This window comes from Echiichthys vipera, assembly GCF_963691815.1.
Source record: "Echiichthys vipera genome assembly, chromosome: 7".
In the NCBI taxonomy this organism is placed as follows: domain Eukaryota; kingdom Metazoa; phylum Chordata; class Actinopteri; order Perciformes; family Trachinidae; genus Echiichthys; species Echiichthys vipera.
Genome location: NC_139832.1, coordinates 14,173,741 through 14,191,813, shown reverse-complemented (window position 1 = coordinate 14,191,813; position 18,073 = coordinate 14,173,741). Strand labels below are relative to the sequence as shown.

Below are 18,073 nucleotides of genomic sequence, written 5' to 3'. Positions count from 1 at the left end.
GGAGCCATATTCATTCAGAAATTTCTTGCAATATTATGGAGTAAATTTAGATCTGATCAGGGATCTTTACATAGACTTTACATTTAAGTGTGCATTTAGAAAACAATCTGGTAAGACTTGTTTTCACAAAAATTGCATTCTAAAAACAGTTGCAACCCCGGCATTGTAACTTGTTTTTCTCACATCATTTGATCTAACTGCCTTTGTTTTACCCTCATATAGGTAGCTTCATGTACAATAAGACTGACGGAGAAGGCTGGTGCTTCACAGCATATTGCAATCTGACATGTAATGTTGAGAAACTTGCTCAACCGTGTCGCTCTACTACTCCACCAACTCCTACCACCACGAAACAAATTGGCTCAACAACTGAAGGGGAGCCTTCCAAGGACTGTTCATATCTTACACCACCTAGAAAGGTATTTCAATTAAGTCATAGTGGGACGTCATCAAACAAGGTCTTTGATTCCCTTGGATGAAAGAAAGCAGCATGTAATGCCTATTCTGCATACTCTGGTTGCTTTTTTGAATCGTCAATTCTACGACGGAGTAGAAAACTTTTTATATCATCAGATTTTTTTCCCAGCAGCTGCATACTATTGCACCTGGGTCAGTTGTTTAATTTAATTTATTAAGGTTCTCATTAGCTTAATCAAAACAGAGGCTATTCTTCCTCAGGTCAAATCACACAATATTTTACAGACAACATAAATGCTTGTTCAAACACATCAACTCACAGCATACTCTACAAAACCATACAAACTAACAGAATGATACATTAAAACATGCATTGATATACACTTATAGGAAGTGGCTTTGGACAAAAGTGTCATCTAAATGTAATGTAATGTAAAAACATAACAACTAGCTCCATACATGAAATAATTTACAGGTAAGGGATTTTACATTGCTGAGTACCTCTTGTGTCATTAATGGAGATAAAATAAATAAATAACAAATACATAAATCCAACATAATTATTAAAAAATGTAAAAATGTTAAAGTGTAAAATGTAAATGTGCAGCTGGGGGAGCTCTAACATGATATTTATTATTTCTAAAATAATATTTGTCCCTTAACAGGATGGTGAGACCTGGAGTACAAGCAACTGCACCACAGCTTTATGTCAAGATGCAAAAGTAATAACAGAATATGTGAAATGTAAACAAGTGACCATACCTGTATGTGAAAATGGGCAACCACCAGTCAAGGTATATGATGAAGGAGGCTGCTGTTTCCACTATGACTGCAAATGTAAGTTCAAACAAAAATCTTTCACGTTCAAGAAACATCTCAAAACTGCCACACGAGAACAAGACTAAGTTGACCGTGTATGGTCGGTTTGCTAAATTGTGGCAAAACTGTTTCAGGGATATTTAGCGAGGTCTGTTATATTAATTCCTCAATATCAAATGTTCATCTGCAATTTTCTGCACAGGTCATGAATATATCAGAAAAATATCTTGTGTACTCAAGGAACATATCACTTGACACGGTTAAACTCCCTTTGAGTCAAATATTTGAGGACTGTTTTAATTTGATATATTCAACTTGATGTAATTTCACTCTTCTATTTGCAGGTATTTGTATGGGCTGGGGAGATCCTCACTATGTGACATTTGATGGCCAGTACTACGGCATGCAGAAAAACTGCACATATGTCCTTGTCACAGAGATCGTTCCTCGACACAATTTTACGATTTTGATCGACAACGAAAACTGTGATGCGTCTGGAACTGTGACCTGTGCTAAATCCTTGATTGTGAGTTACAAGAACTATGAAGTCATTCTCACACAGGACAGAATCCCAAAAACCGTGAACAAGGTAAATTTTGCAACAACAACCTGCTTTAACCTATTAAAATGATTTTACTTGAATGTATTTAAATTATGTAATGGTTTTACTTATATTTTAATTATGTACAGTGAAAATGATGATGAAAAAATGTTTAATCCAACCAATGTTGCAATTGTTTAGGTGTTCATCAATGGAAACCGGGTATTCCCAACTTATTCGAATGATGACTTCATCATAACAAGTACAGCAATTGAACTGCTAATGAGAATCCCGGAAATTGAAGCAGTTGTGATTTACAAAGGGCTGTTTTTCAACGTTGAATTACCATTTTCCCTTTTCCACGGGAACACACAGGGCCAGTGTGGTAAGATGAAAATCTATTGGCTGTTATAATAAACACGTTGAGCAGCCATGAGACTGCCTTTTACGTTCATAGATAAAAACACAAAACAGTGTTGAAAGTACTATTGGATTTTATCAAATGTGGTAACACATTGGTTGTAATATCTGTCATGTTACTTTTTACTTTCATTAGGAAACTGTGACAATTACAAGAAAAATGACTGCAGACTACCAGATGGCAGTATTAATTCAGCATGCTCTCAGATGCATCAGTGGCAGGTACCAGATAAGAATAAGTCATATTGTGAAAATCAGCCTCCTGCACCAATACCTTCACCAAATCCATCACAAAAACCCTGCAAAGCTGATATTTGTGAGATTCTGATGAGCAAGTAAGAACTTACTGGATAAATATTAGCAGAATATGTCGGTTCATTCTGAAGAGACACTGATTAACAGCCTACTTTCTTTTTATTTGTACATTAAGGGTGTTTGAGGAATGCCACAAAGTAATCGCACCAGAACCATTTTATGAAGCTTGCAAATTTGATGTTTGCCACATGCAAAATTCCAACTTCAGTTGTTCCTCTATGGAGGCGTACGCCATGATGTGCGCTGAAGCATTGGTCTGCATAACCTGGAGGAACGCTACAAACGGAGTGTGTGGTAGGAGGTTTTCGTTTTAGCAAACATTGTTAGTCTGACGTGTCCAGATTACATTTTTTCATCCTTTTGATATTTAAATCCACTTTCTCTTCTTGTAGAATATACATGTCCAGAAAATAAGGTCTACAAGGCTTGTGGGTCAGTTGTTCAACAAACGTGCAATGCAAGGTAATCAAATCATGCCTCAGTTTATATATTATAGCAAACTAACAGGGTTAGTGTTTTGCAGGTAAGCATACGTTTTGGACACATTCAAAATTGTGATTTGATGAAAAGTGATGGGATCACCATGGTCATTACACCTGATCCTGAAGGGGTCATGAATATCTTTACCAAACGGAACTGACTAGTTTTGAGAGGTTTCCCCACAAATGTCAACCGCTTAGTGGTGCTTGAGGGAAAGTCAGAGGATCACCAAAGTCTTTAGGATTTATCCTCTGAGGACAATCAATGTCTGTTAAAAATTTCATGGCAATCAATCGAAAAGTTGCTGAAATGTTCCATTCTGGACCAACACAGCCATCTTTAGAACTACGCTGCTAGCATGGCGAAAAAACATTAACATCATCATTTATGATTTCATTTATGGAATTATTTTGTCTGTTGTTGGGTTGTTTTTACCATAAATTGCTTTATATTTTATACATTTAGATTCAATGAGAAGGCTGTCAAACAATGCCAAGGAAGAAAAGGCGACCCGAACCATGCGTATAAGGGCATCATGGAGGGATGTTTCTGCCCAGAGGGGATGACTCTGTTCAATCCACAATCGGACCTCTGTGTCTCCTCCTGTAAGAGCATTTTCTGCTGTGAAAAAAACCCAAATTCTTTGTGAATGAATTTGTGTTCAGTTAAACTGACTGTTTTCCTTGTTTAAGGTTGCACTGGACCTAATGGCCAACCTAAAGAGGTAAATGCTGCACTACATGACTGACCATCATTATTCACAGAATATCCGTTGCTGTCACAACATTAACTCTGTTACGTCTCAAACAGGTTGGGGAGACTTGGCAGAGCGGCTGTCAGCAATGTGTTTGTGATAAAGACATTCTGGGTGTTCAGTGCAAGCCTCGTCCATGTCCCATTCAAGAACCAATCGTCTGTACCGAGGAAGGTGAGGTGTTGGTGAACAGCACAGTGGACTGCTGTAAGAGGCTGACCTGTGGTGAGTGATTTCAAAAAACACACCTATACGTTTTTAATGATTTATTATTATTTTATTTTATTCGCTCTCCACTGATTTTACTTACTTATATTAATGTTCTCATCATTGGGGGTACTACTCACATTGTGGAAATATGGTCTTTCCTCCTGTGAAGTAGCTTAAAGCATAACGTTTTTGTTAAAATAGTTTTAGATGTGTTAATTCAACTTTATAATTATTTTGCAGGATATAGTTTTAGGGTGCTGTTGAACTTTATTGTGTTATACTGACAGGTGTTTGTTATTTAGTCTCCTCCCGTGATATAAATAGTATACATCTGAAATTACTGTCCAGGTAGCCTCTCTGAATATACTGTATGACTAATCGTTGCAGTGAATCAATCAGTGAACAATGGGGTATGTTACATAAAGACACTCGGTCTCCTTGGTTACATACTGAGAGCATTAAAATGTCTTACCTTTCAACCCACAGTATGTGATAGGGACCGCTGTTCTGCTACACAAAAGTGCAAACTAGGATTTGAGTTGGAGATCCTTGTGTCAAATGAGACTTGCTGCCCATTTCAACAGTGTGGTAAGCTTTCCAAAAAAGTTTCAATTTCATTTGCTTGTAGTGTTTGTGTGAGAACAATTACACTGAAGTAAGCATAAGCCTTTAATTTAATCACCTCACATTTTTTGATCTAGTGCCCAAAGGCGTCTGTGTTTTCAACGATACAGAGTACAAGGTAAGCAATAAGGCATTTAAGTAAGATTAAACTCGCTTGTTAAAGGGTTACTAAAACTCTGCAATCTTTAAATTAAGTATATTAAATACTTTCACTATTATTTTAGTTAAATGTAGCTCACCATTCTTCTGTAAGTCTAAGGACCAGAGTGACATATGGTTTGCTGATCTTTATCTGAAATATGGCTCAAACTTTACATTTCATTGTTAACAGCCTGGTGTGGATTTCTCCAAAAACCCATGTGAATCATGTCACTGTACTGAAACTCAGGATCCCAGCAGCAAGTTGAATGCCATCATGTGTAATATGATTCAGTGCTCTCCAGCAGTCTGTCCAGAGGTACGTTTGCATGTCACTATTAAGAGCACTGCAGTTTAGTAATTTTAGGTGTATATTGTGAAAACATGTTGCAGACAACGTGACAATCAAATGATTTGACAGAATTAGAGTAAAAGTGAAAATTGCCATGTTTTACAGCTTTCCTGCCAATGTAACAAAGGTTCACAAAATGTGGAGGATGGGATACGGAGGTAGTGGCAAACAAAATTTATCAACATAACGAAAGTACATTAATGGGTATATCTTAAAACAAAACATGGCTTTCTTCTTATCTAAAAATACATTTCAAAAGTTTTCAAAAACCATTACAGGGGTGGCATTGACTAAACTAAACCTGGTGTGTCAAAACAAATGTGTGCAAAATGTTCAGAGTACCCCAAACTCACAGCAACCACAGCTCAGGCAGCACAGAGAGTGAATGTAAGGAGAGAAAAAGGAAAAGAAAGAGAGGTATAAACAGGCTCTTTGCCTGGCACGTAAAACTGCACATGCTAGAATTTGCATAACTCATATCCTATACTTCCTGAACTCTACACGAAGGGTTCTGCTGATTTGTATAACAGTTGCTGTTGCATAGACAAATATACAAAACTTGACAAAACTACAAGAACTGCTACTTTTCCATGTCATATCTAGTGTCAAGTCATGCAGTTTGAGACATCTGTCTGTTGAGATTTCTGGCACAGTCCGAATACAATAAATGGGATTTGTGTTTGTTTGTACTAAAGAAATTGTCTATTGTTGACGGCCTATACTGTAGATTATCCAGAGAAACAGGGCTGTCGTTGTCTGAAACAAACAAAATAATCTTAAGTGTTTTGATCTAATTTCACCTGATCCGGGTGGCAGCAGAAATCTCAGATAGATACTGTATCTCAAACCTTTGCACGTCAGATCAGATACCACTTTGGAGTAAGTGGGAGAAAAGTTTTCTTTTTGTAATTTAATGAAACTATCCTGGTGAACATTACTCTGTAAATAATTAATAACGAATAATGTATACATTTAATTGATTGAAGTTGCAGATTATGTTTTTTTTTTTAAATAGGGCTATGAGTATGAAGACCAACCTGGACAATGCTGTGGATCATGTAAAAAGACAAGCTGTGTTATTGAGATCGAAGGCTTCACTTCTCCGATAATTATTAAAGTAAGTCCAGTTTAAGTGAAACACCTTCAAATCAGAGCGTGTAACCTTAAATTGTGGTATAAGTCACTAATTGACCTCTTCTACACCTCTGACAGCCTTCACAGTCTTGGTCACCACCAAATGACAACTGTACCAAGTATGATTGCCAAAAGATAAAGGATGACTTCGTAACCTCTAAAAAACAAGTAACGTGTCCTGCATTTGATCCAGAGAACTGCGTCCCTGTGAGTATAATACAGACCTGAAGCGAGTATACATTCTTAATTCTGGTAGCTATAATTTTTGTTCCTAACTCTGAAGTCATGCTGGCTCATTCAGTTCACTTTTCCTATGGGGTTAGCTTTGTTATTTCTACTGATGTTTTTTGACAGTTTTTCAAGCCTTTTATTAGAGAGAACAGACAGGAAATGAGATGAGAGAGAGTGATGAGGAGACATGCAACAAAGGATCGCAGGTCGGAGTCGAACCCTCAGCCACTGCCTCGAGGACCTGCTCTAACCACTCAGCCACCGGCCGCCCTCTGATATTTTTGATTCATGCGGCAACCCCAATATACATGAAGTTGGGAAATGGTGTAAAACATTTTTTTTTTAAAAACAGAATACAATGATTTGCAAATCCTTTTCAACCTATATTCAACTGAAAACACTGCAAAGACAAGATATTTAATCTTCAAACTGTAAAACTTTATTGTTTTGTTCCAAATACTCACTCATTTTGAATTTGATGCCTGCAACACTTTCCAAAATAGGGGGACTGTTTACCACTGTGTTTCATCACCTTTGCTCTTAACAACACTCAATAAGCGTTTGGGAACTGAGGACACTAATTGTTGAATCTTTGTAGGTGGAAATCTTGCCCATTCTTGCTTGATGTACGACTTCAGTTCTTGTTCTTCATAATGTGCCACAGATTTTCAACGGGAGAAAGGTCTGGGCTGCAGGCAGGCCAGTCTATTACCTGCGCTCTTTAATACAAAGCCACGCTGTTGTAACACGTGCAGAACGTGGCTTGGCCTTGTCTTGCTTTGTAGATGTAAGATCACGGTCAAGGTTTTAGATGTACTGACGTTGTATAGAAGGCAAGGCACTGTAAGTTAAATGTATTTACGTTTATCTGTAAATGGTCTAAAATGATAAAAACTATAAAGTAAGATATATGGTGAGAGAAATATGAGAGACGATAATACACAAAATGTGCTGAAAAACATAAGTACATAGTGAAGAGGAAATCGCTTTATGTTGCTCATGTGCAAAGACATCAGTGATATAAATGACTTCATGTCTGTCAGTGTCTATCTTCATTTTTTACTATCCACACTGTCTAAATTACAGGGGACTGAACAAAGTGACACCAACGGTTGTTGCAAAACTTGTAAGTATGAGACGATAAAATAGATTAAAATAACACTATTTTGCAGTTATCATCTGTTATTCGTACTCCGCGTTGACAACAGTAAGAAAAATGTTCAGGATGCAACTAATGACCATCATAGATTAATATGTTGATATTTGGATTCATCGATAGGCAATCGTCTGTGGTCCATCATAAACTATAACGCTGTTTTTGCATTTTTTTTAAAAGCGGCTAATACTCCATCTATTAGTTGCTTTATTTCATTTTGCCACTAAAATGATAATGTGTGTTTTTGTAGCGAGCTGAAAAAGATGTTTCATTTACAGGTACTCCTCTTACCGACTGTAAACTGAACAGGAACATCACCTATCTGAAGACAAAGAACTGCAAGTCAGTTGTGCCAGTTGAAATCACATCCTGTGCAGGATCCTGTGGGGCGTCCGCTTCAATGTGAGATTTCAAACAAAGAACCTGATATATATATATATATATATATATATATATATATATATATATATATTTAAATATATATATATAGTTCAAACGACTTAATCATGTTGTAAAGGCATGTTGAGTTTTAATATAAATGTTAATTTAATTTACATTGAACAGCAGCAGACTGACAGTGATCCTGTCTCTTTTTGCAGATACTCTGCAGACAACAACCGTTTGATGCATTCATGCTCATGCTGTCAAGAAATGGCCACCAGTAAGAAGGAGGTGGAGATGAGCTGCAATGATGGGAGCAAGATAAAGCACTCCTACATCTCAGTTGACAAGTGTGGCTGCCATGTCGCTGAATGTGTGGACGGGAAGGAGGGAAAAAAGTAAATACTTTCATAAACTTTAACAATTCCTCTCTAAAAACTCTCAGAGAGTCAAGACTCAATATGTGAAGACACACACCTCTCTGTATTCAGCAGCCGGGTAAATTAGTAAAACCTTTTACAGCAGAGGTTGATGTAGTGCCCCGTGATGATGGCACATATTTGTGTCCTGGTGTCTCTTTTAGCTTTAAAGAGGTGGGGTGAGGGTTTTTCTCCTTCTTTTACTGTAATTGACTTGAGACATAACAGACGACTTGATCTGATACTGGAGTACATTATATCAATTTTCACTGGGGAATGGGATATCTTTATGGTAAAATGTGAAAGATTTGAAAACATGGTTTTGAATTTGAAAGGATTTTGGTCATTATTTCTAACAGCACCATCAACATAAATTATTTCAAAACCCATTGAAAATATAAATGAAAGGGTGTAAAGAATATGCAAACTATCTTTGTCAAACATCTGATGTGTCAAACTTCAGTGTCATTAAAACTATTTTACTGATGATCACGTGTTCTTGTTTTTTATTTCATTATGCACTGTTGGCATGCATTCTTCCAATAATCATTCATCTCTAAAATGTAGATTTTGCACAGTAAGTAAAACCTTGTATTAACTACATGATGTACGCAATTCTGTTTTTGCTGTAGTCGCACCATCCAATAACACATTGTTTTGTCTTGGTTGAATTAACCAGGTGCTGGAGTACTCTCTAAAGCAGCCGTTGGGCTGAGGTTAATACAAATTAATATATTTATTTAGGAAAATGCACCTGAATAGAAACTCAGGGGTGGATTAAGGTTGTCTCTTACTAACAGAAAAATAGTTATTTAGTGCCATATTTGTGTGCTAGGAATATTACATGGCCCACATGCACACACTCTGAGACAGCCTTTACTATGAACAGTAATGCCGAAGAAAAAGCCATTCACAGTGCATCTGCAAGCTGGTAACAACGTTTAGGTTTCTAAACCAAGAGCCCACAGCCTCTGCAGCAGGACCCTGTTTTGTGTCAATTCAAGGATTTTCTTCATGGGATTTTGACCTAATAAAACTTATGACATTATTGACCTTATGAAGCTGATTCAAGATGTCTTATGGTCTAATAGGGTCAATGTAAATTAAAATAATTTGAAACTGTCTCGCCAATCCGGGGCTCTTGCACATGTGGGGCCCGTAGGCTGCAGCTTTTGCATTAATCCACACCTGAATACACTTCAGAGGCAAATTAATGACTTTTAGTTACTTTGCCGATCCAGATTTTTGAAAAAAAGAATAAACTATTTCTTTGTGAATTTGTGCGTTCTGCTCTTTTCAGTCTGTAGATCACTTAAAATCTGCCCATATACTTATAAAATAACAATTCAGATTATTGATATAACATATTACCAAAAGAATAGATGTATTATTATAGATTAGGTTAATACGCTTTTATTTATCCCAGGACCAGCAGCTAGCTTCACCATTAAAGTGATGTACACATGAGTGCATTAATAATTATAACAAAAAAATATAATATACATTATTCATCCATGGGTGACTGAGAGGCTTCGCTCCAGGAAAAACAACTCAGTGACCCTGATATTTAGCTTTTGGTGTCTATTAAACAAAATAAAGGCAGTAAAAAAATGTGTGAACTGTCAGTTGCATGTTTTTTTCACATTATCCAAACTTGTTTATTGCTGCCATTCTGCCCTTGTGGAAGCAAAATAAATAAATGAAAATAATGTTTAAATACAAATTCGTATTCATCAAATACGAAGTCAGTACATACCAATATTAATATAGATTAATATCGATGTTTGCATTAAATTAACCGAATTATATACATTTTATATAATGTGCTATACATGAACACAGTCGATATAAAGACTTCTGAACATAGACTTAATATAATTATAATATAATAATCTGTACACAGTGTACGGCTCTGACCGGAACTCATTACTTACCGCGTTATCCAGTCGGAACGCTTTCAGTGTAACACGCCGCCTGGCAGTCATGTCGGCGCAGAGTCAGGACCCTGTCTGATAGAGTAGTCAAAATCCAGTTTAAAATAAGTCATTCAGTTATTTTTATATTCAAAAATACATTAGTTTGTTATTATGCACTGAATGAAAGCGAGGCATCCGTCGCAGCATCGATTTATTTTGAGGTAAAAATAAGTTTAGTGCCGACTTCTGCCTCAGGCTTTATTCTCTCTTCTTGCTTGTTAACGTGAGCTAACGGTGCTAAGTTAATATGATAAAACTGTAAACACAACAGCTGCTTGTTTGTGTTTACATCGCGTTGCTTAGCAGCGGATTAACCTTTTCTCGGAGCTTTACATTTATGCAGGATGGTGTGTTTAAATCAGCTGAAATAGTTCGGGTTTGCATCTGGTCAAAGTGTTGCATTAAATAAGTGTCTTTGTTCCTGCCACCTTTAATGTTGCTCATGTTAGATAATAAGTCATAGCCTTAAATTCATGTTTATGAGGTATCAACAGTTCTTTCTCATGTGCTGTTTGTCATTTTATCTGTGATATTCATTATATTGATCAAGATTATTAAAGATAATCAGTTACTTTCTCAGTTTGAGCCATGGCATCACTGTCAGAGGAGGTGCTGCTGGTGGTGAAAAAGGTTCGCCAGAGGAAGCAGGATGGCACACTTTATCTGATGGCTGAACGCATAGCCTGGGGTCCAGAGGGCAAAGACCGCTTCTCAGTCAGCCACTTATATGCAGATATTCGCTGTGAGTACCTGATACCATCCACCTACACCGAGTGTTACAATAATGATGTGTCAGAGATGATGTTCACAAGTTGGATTTGTTCTCTGTTCAGGTCAGAAGATCAGCCCAGATGGTAAAGCCAAAATTCAGCTCCAGCTGGTGCTTCACACGGGCGAAAGTACCACATTCCACTTTTCCAATGAGAGCAGTGCGCTCAAAGACAGAGACGCTGCCAAAGAGCTGCTGCAGCAGCTGCTGCCCAAGTTCAAGAAGAAAGCCAACAAGGAACTGGAGGAGAAAAACAGGTGAGACTCAGCCGTTCTGTCTGGTTTTTGTTGTTGGCATCAAATGGCATTAAAAAATCAAAATCAACAATGAATGTATTGTCTGTTTGTTCCTTTACTGTCCTACGTTGAGTCAATCCATACACTGTTCTGATTTATGTGGAACTCAATGAGACACAACAAAAACTCCAGTCTTGAGTAATGTTTAAATCTAAAAAATAATAATGATAATTAAAAAAAACAGTGTTTAATGCCTATTTTAAAGGTTTGCATGCTCTCTGTATCCTGTTCAGTTATTGTTGTGACGTCAGAGTGTTGTGACTTTGACTTTGGGCGCAGCACGTGACTAACCTTAACTCAACATCCACATATTTGAAACTGTTTTTTAGAGGTGTTGATAAAAACCTTTTGGTCTTTTTGGAGGGTGCAGTTTGTGTTACAGCAGCGAGAGAGGATTCTAATATTTAGTCTCATTGATAAAAATGTTGACAAAATACAATTCAGCTATATCCCGAACTACAAAGTGACCATACAGTTGAATCAACAATGAACATTATAACTTAAACTGCATTGGTTTTAGCAAGATGAACCTCATAAACTGACAGATGAGTGTATGTGAATGTAAGATTGATTTTAATATGTTATTTTTTAATGATTTAATTCATATAGAGTATATTTCTTTTCTTAAAGGATGCGTTACATTAAATCGCTAACACTAATTAGGTTATTTAGGCAATTTAGACTCATTTTATTCTTAAAATGTTTCTCCTGTAGGATGCTTCAAGAAGATCCAGTGCTTTTCCAGTTGTATAAAGATCTCGTGGTGAGCCAGGTGATCAGTGCAGACGAGTTCTGGGCCAACCGGTTAGGAGACATAAACAACGCTGACCCCGCCGTGTCCAACAACAAACAGGAAGTCGGTATATCTGGAGCCTTTCTGGTGAGTACATCAAGTCAAAAGTCAAAACAGTCTCGTCTTAAATTTCACAACTGATTCAAACATTGACGACTTCAGCATTAACAACATTGTTTTAAATGTCATTTCTGTGCTTCACAGGCAGACATTAGACCTCAGACAGACGGCTGCAACGGCTTGAGATATAACCTGACAGCTGACATTATTGAATCCATCTTCAGAACATACCCCGCAGGTATTACACCTTTGCAGTTAGCTCATCCGTTGCAACAGTAATGAGTGACCAGGAAAAGGCTGCTACAAGCTCAGATTTCCATTTCAACCAAAAAATGACAACAATGATTGCACTGATTAACGCACTGCAACCAGAGAGGAAGAATTTCTTTGTGAATTCAGCTGGTAAATCTTTAGACGGACAGTTATGTGGCTGATATTAAACATGCACGTTGCTTTATACTTGCAGTGAAGCAGAAGTACAGCGAAAACGTGCCTCACAACCTGACGGAGAAGGAGTTCTGGACCCGCTTTTTCCAATCCCACTATTTTCACAGAGACCGCATCAACACAGGAACACAGGATATCTTCTCAGAGTGTGCCAAACAGGATGAAAAAGGTGGGAGTTTTAAAGCGTTTACAGGTGCAAATCCAATATATATAAATACAAGGGTTTTCTAACAATGTCAGTATATGTGTTATTTCAACATTTAATTAGTCACTGAACAACGAAACCGCCAAGCCTCAACTCTGTTTGCTGCGTTTGTCTCACACAGGGTTAAAGTCTATGGTGGTTCAAGGAGTGAAGAATCCTTTGGTGGACCTCCTGTCGTTGGAGGATAAAACGCTAGACGAGGTGAGATTTAATGATAAGCCAATCACAGCCACATCATGCTACTAAATAATTTACTCGTACAGATTTCTTTTTTCCTTTTCCTCCTTCGACCTCAAGACTTGGTATTTTCTGTGACGCAGGGTTACGGAGTAACAATGGCTTCAACTTCCAATTCGAACCGGACGGTGAAGGAGAGCTGCAACTCTGCCATTATAAAGCGGTTCAACCATCACAGCGCCATGGTGTTGGCTGCAGGCTCACGCAAGGGGTAAATAAATCACTTTTGAAAATAATATCACATGCTCCATCTGTTCCGTTTTTTGCTAACTGTATCATGTTTTTTAAAGGGAATCAGCAGCTGACCAAGCTAGCGAGACGAGTAGCACAGATGGAAACTCGAGGGATTCTGACTTCTTCCAGCCTCCTGTAAAGAAAGTATGATGGCACTGCTGCTCTAACAGAGTTTTTATCAAAATATGGTTATTTCTCTGTGACAGACTGCGTCACTTTTTCTGTTGGCTAACTTTCTTAGGTTAAATTACAAGAAGCCATAGAATATGAAGATCTGCAAAGGGAAGACAGACCAAAAACAGTTGCATTAAACCTCAAGAAGTCTGACAGGTACAGTTTCTCCACATTTTGTTTTCTGTTCTTTCTTCCATACAGTGTAACTTGTTAACTCCAAATGGCAGTGACTAGTGAAACACATTTTGTAGATTAATATTTTCATCTAACACCTGATTCATTTTCCAAGCTGTCACAAAACTCAGTATTCATTGTTCAGGTTATAATATACGAAACAGAGGAAAGAAAGTATATTTTTCTGCATTTCAGAATCTGCAACCAACAGATATTTGGATCTTTTTTACTTTAAAATTGACTTCAAAAGAAAAACGGTTCATAGTCGCTTCGTCAGTTTTCTTTCCTTCAGCTGGACGGAGACGAAACAATTGGGTGATTAGTTGTGTCAGCTCTATCACTTAAAACTATTTGAGTTTCAGTAGCCAGAACTGAAGAGGCTCCTCACTTTCTCTGGATAGTGCAAACATTGAACCGTTTAAAAATACACTTGGTATTTAATTTCACAGGTCTGATTTATTGTTTTTACTGTGTAAAGTTTCCTGCCACTGGCCATAACAACAGAATGTCTCTTCAACATATAAAGTGAATGGAAATGGGATGATCCAGCCCCCACTTTATGCATTCACACAGGCATTGTATTCTCGGTTTAATCTATGACATGCTCTAATAAAATGTTTCTCACTGCCTCTCTTCATTTATAAGGTATGCTCATGGTCCTGTGCCACTTCAGTCCCAACATTATACGACGAGCCAAGATATCATCAACTCTGTCAACTTCATCCGTCATGAGATGGTCAATTATAAACCCAACCTCACTCAGGTTAGATCCTACATGCTGTACCACCTTTCACATATGCACTGCACACCTGACATTATCCAGACATTAACAGGCGGGGCTGTGTGCGTGAACGCAAATATCCAATCCAGACGGGCAGAGATTACCCTGCCAGCTCCCTCGTAAAAAGTCTGGGTATTCTCTCAGTGGGTTCGTGTGAGAATACAGCCACTAATTCTCTGTTGTATCCACGTGAAGAAGAAGGGGGATTTACATTAGGATGGCAATGAAAATGTCTTATCTGGGGAGACAACAATATCCCGGGACTTCTGTCAGTAAGAAACCCAAATCATCAGGCACATTCAAGGATAAGCAGGAAACTCTGTTGTTTACGGCCAAATTAAGAACGCTAGCTCCATTGGTGTTGTATAATCTGCGTCATGTCCTCCCTCCTACAACACATCACACACCTCCAGGGGGCTGTTCCCTAAAGGCAGAATCAAGACCGGATGAATGAAAAAGCCAGCCTTGAGCTAGTCTGGTCTGATCATCCTGGCTTAATCGGTTGCACGTACGCCAAGCCAGGATGAGAAGCGGCGGCTATCAAACCAGGACTCAGTAATTCTGTTCTGTTCACGGATTTCAAACAGGTAGACAGCGACCACAGATTCACTGATGTAGACACGGAAAAAACGCATGAGGTTACTCGCGATATGTAAAATGCAGAGATAATTTTAGATTATTCACTGTTTAATTTAGTTGATTCTTTGGTCAGGTCAGAAGATTTAGATTTTGACATATGAGGATCCACAGGTTCTCTCTTCAGTCTTGAAAATGTGTCAGATACAGCAAACTATAATCAAACATTTCACACCAAAAATGTGTTGCTCCGGTTGTTTCCTTGTAAATAATTAAAACTATGAATGGTGCTTTCAAAGTGTTTAACACAGTAATACTCTTTGCAGGTGTTGTCCAGCACAACTGCTAGTTCTGCCATCGCAGCACTTTCTCCAGGTGGCGTCCTCATGCAGGCAGCAACACAGCAAGCCATAAATCGTAAGTGTGTCGTACAACTGTTAAATAACAGTATTAATACTAACTGTTAAAGCCTTGGCCTTCTGTAAGAATGGATGAAGGGATTAAAATCTCGTAATTTCCATATAAGATTTGTGGATTGTTCACTGTTTACCCACAGATTCACTGTTGCTTTCTTTCATTTCTTTGGTTATACACAGTAAAAATGTACACATTGGGCAGAAACCTTTTATGTAAATACCTGCAATAAAGTAAGATATGGAAAAAGATAAGATGCACTATTACTTAAACCTTAGTCCATCAAGGCAGGTTTTGTATTTGTTTTTTCAGAGATGGTTCCGACTGAGGTTCAAGGAGAGTTGAAGCATCTTTATGCAGCTGCTGGAGAGTTGTTAAGACACTTTTGGTCCTGTTTTCCTGTAAACACGCCATTTTTGGAGGAAAAGGTGAATAATAATTTCATGAGCGGGAAGTCAAATATTTTTTTTCTTCAGATTAATGCTCATAATCTCATACTTTTTTCCATATAGGTGATGAAAATGAAGTCAAACCTTGAGAGATTTCAGATGACCAAACTTTGTCCTTTTCAGGAGAAGGTTCAGCGTCAATACTTAAGTACAAATGTAAGTCAAGATATTAATGACAACGCAGTGTCTCATACACGGTGGCACTTGTGTTAAATGTGTTTGACGTCCCCACAGCTCACAGGGCATTTGGAGGAGATGCTGCAGACGGCCTATAGCAAGTTCCACGTCTGGCAAACCCGTCGCATGTTGAGGAAGACTTGAGGTCTGATGGTTTGTCAAAGAGAGGACAAGGAAGACATTACAGTATATGGACAAGTGACCTGAGAAGGTTCTCCAGACTGCTGTGAAGAGACCACAGATAACAGCCTGATGGGACAGGATTCACTGGGCTTCATGAGGATTTAGGTGGATGCTGCTACATCCCCAACTGTTCAACAGAGACTATCTCCGTCACAAATAACTGTAATTAGTTTTTTTCTCTTTTGTTTGTGTTTTCTCAATGGTTGAGAGATTGGTGCCGGTAAAATGGTTGAATGGGACTTTTAAAATGGTGTAATATGACCAAATATCAAATGGAAAATGAGAAAGGCACTCTGGACAAGAGGGTGGTGTGTGGAATGCAAGCAGAGCACTGCCAACATGCGTTTCCTCCGAGCACAGAGCCGAGAAAAGGCTTGGACAAACAAGGAGCCCCTCTGAGCCCTGGGTCGATTTTTGGAACAAAGTCCAAGAAAATCTGAAACAAAAGGTGACGTGAATATAGCAATACTGTAAAGACACCTCACACTTGAGTGCATTAGTGTGTGTGTGTGTGTGTGTGCGTCGGTCACTGGTTTGTAATGTCTGCACCTTCTGTCTGCACTGAAGACAAAAATGTCACTATGAATTAAAGTGAGATTTTGTTCATGCCACTGTGTATTGAAACTGCAATATTTAATTAAGTCCATTAAGTTTGAATTTTGTGGTCAAGCAACTTGCACAACATGAAATAAACAACAAATTACAATAAAAAGCTGCAAGAGATGCAGTGTACCTAAGCTGTTTTTAAGATGTTACATAGGTGGTATACAAACATTTTACGATTATTTGTCTTTGAGATGAATGGACCCCATAAGATCAACAATGGTGGTGTAGAACCTTATCCATTTGTATGATCATTTAATTGAGACATTTCTAAAAGTGTGTGTGTGTGTGTGTGTGTGTGTGTGTGCGCGCGCGCGCGCGTGTGTGCGCGCGTGTGAGGAGATTTTCAGCTGGTAGGAATCATCTTCTTGGCAGCTACCACTCCTCAGCATCAATGCTGAGACGTCCTTAGATCCTTAGATGTGCAGTTCAAAACAGACTGAGCATCCCGAGAGTGTGAGTTCTGGGTCATGGGGACTATCTCTCCCATAGACCCTGGATATGGAGGACTAAGCATGACTTAAGTCTCAATAAATGCATGAATAAATGTACAAATAAACAAATACAAGAATAAATGAGTGCTTTACATTCACAGTATTTCTACACTTTTGTTTACATACATTTATTTATTTCTATATTTCTGTGCACATATGTTAAAGGTTGAATATGGAGAATGAGCAGAACACCGCCGTCCAGTCTCTCAAGATCGTAGTCGCAACAACAGAAAATAATTGCTCCACTCAGGTTGCCAGGTTGGTCAGACCCGGTCCAGTAGTCTTCAGGAGACCGGAGCCTGTTTGAACCCATCCCCTCTGACAAATCGCACCATTAAAACAAGGTTTGCAGAGGAGTTTGACTGACAGTTACCATTAGCCGTTACAGCTAAGTAAACATGAAAGTTAGCTTACCGATCAAGGAGGAACAAAGCCATTTGGGTGTGTGTTTTAATGTCGTTTAACTCCTTTATCTCAGTCCATGGAGTGAATGCTTGGCCTATATTCACTCTGGTTTTTGTCCGTCTCCCGTCACTCAGCTGCTGGGACAAATAATAAAGCAGCTGCAGGATTGGCAAACTCCATTTCACCCAGTGCCAGCCGACAGTAGCTGCACCCAACAACAGACAACACTGGCAAC

General features: G+C 38.3%; 2 protein-coding genes across 2 annotated transcripts in view; both read left to right on the top strand.

Annotated features, from left to right (window-relative positions):
• Nucleotides 1–8,691, top strand: part of LOC310949103 (uncharacterized protein) — a 29,451-nt gene extending 20,760 nt beyond the window's left edge. The window contains exons 32-49 of the mRNA XM_083916436.1: nucleotides 223–419; nucleotides 1,083–1,254; nucleotides 1,581–1,825; nucleotides 1,979–2,162; nucleotides 2,334–2,532; nucleotides 2,628–2,806; nucleotides 2,905–2,974; nucleotides 3,458–3,597; nucleotides 3,685–3,716; nucleotides 3,803–3,971; nucleotides 4,443–4,544; nucleotides 4,658–4,698; nucleotides 4,912–5,037; nucleotides 6,086–6,187; nucleotides 6,283–6,411; nucleotides 7,522–7,561; nucleotides 7,870–7,993; nucleotides 8,191–8,691. Of these exons, the coding sequence (XP_083772562.1) occupies nucleotides 223–419; nucleotides 1,083–1,254; nucleotides 1,581–1,825; nucleotides 1,979–2,162; nucleotides 2,334–2,532; nucleotides 2,628–2,806; nucleotides 2,905–2,974; nucleotides 3,458–3,597; nucleotides 3,685–3,716; nucleotides 3,803–3,971; nucleotides 4,443–4,544; nucleotides 4,658–4,698; nucleotides 4,912–5,037; nucleotides 6,086–6,187; nucleotides 6,283–6,411; nucleotides 7,522–7,561; nucleotides 7,870–7,993; nucleotides 8,191–8,374 (2,435 nt within the window). The 3' untranslated portion in view covers nucleotides 8,375–8,691. The remainder of the gene's footprint in view (nucleotides 1–222; nucleotides 420–1,082; nucleotides 1,255–1,580; nucleotides 1,826–1,978; nucleotides 2,163–2,333; nucleotides 2,533–2,627; nucleotides 2,807–2,904; nucleotides 2,975–3,457; nucleotides 3,598–3,684; nucleotides 3,717–3,802; nucleotides 3,972–4,442; nucleotides 4,545–4,657; nucleotides 4,699–4,911; nucleotides 5,038–6,085; nucleotides 6,188–6,282; nucleotides 6,412–7,521; nucleotides 7,562–7,869; nucleotides 7,994–8,190) is intronic.
• Nucleotides 8,692–10,402: 1,711 nt separating this feature from the next.
• Nucleotides 10,403–16,876, top strand: gtf2h1 (general transcription factor IIH, polypeptide 1). The gene is made up of 15 exons (XM_083916231.1): nucleotides 10,403–10,528; nucleotides 10,948–11,109; nucleotides 11,201–11,393; nucleotides 12,147–12,312; nucleotides 12,430–12,523; nucleotides 12,752–12,901; nucleotides 13,059–13,138; nucleotides 13,258–13,385; nucleotides 13,465–13,552; nucleotides 13,650–13,738; nucleotides 14,402–14,519; nucleotides 15,440–15,530; nucleotides 15,840–15,955; nucleotides 16,040–16,132; nucleotides 16,211–16,876. The coding sequence occupies exons 2-15, from the start codon at nucleotides 10,956–10,958 to the stop codon at nucleotides 16,295–16,297; spliced, it is 1,647 nt and encodes a 548-aa protein (XP_083772357.1). The 5' UTR covers nucleotides 10,403–10,528; nucleotides 10,948–10,955; the 3' UTR covers nucleotides 16,298–16,876.
• Nucleotides 16,877–18,073: the final 1,197 nt, after the last annotated feature.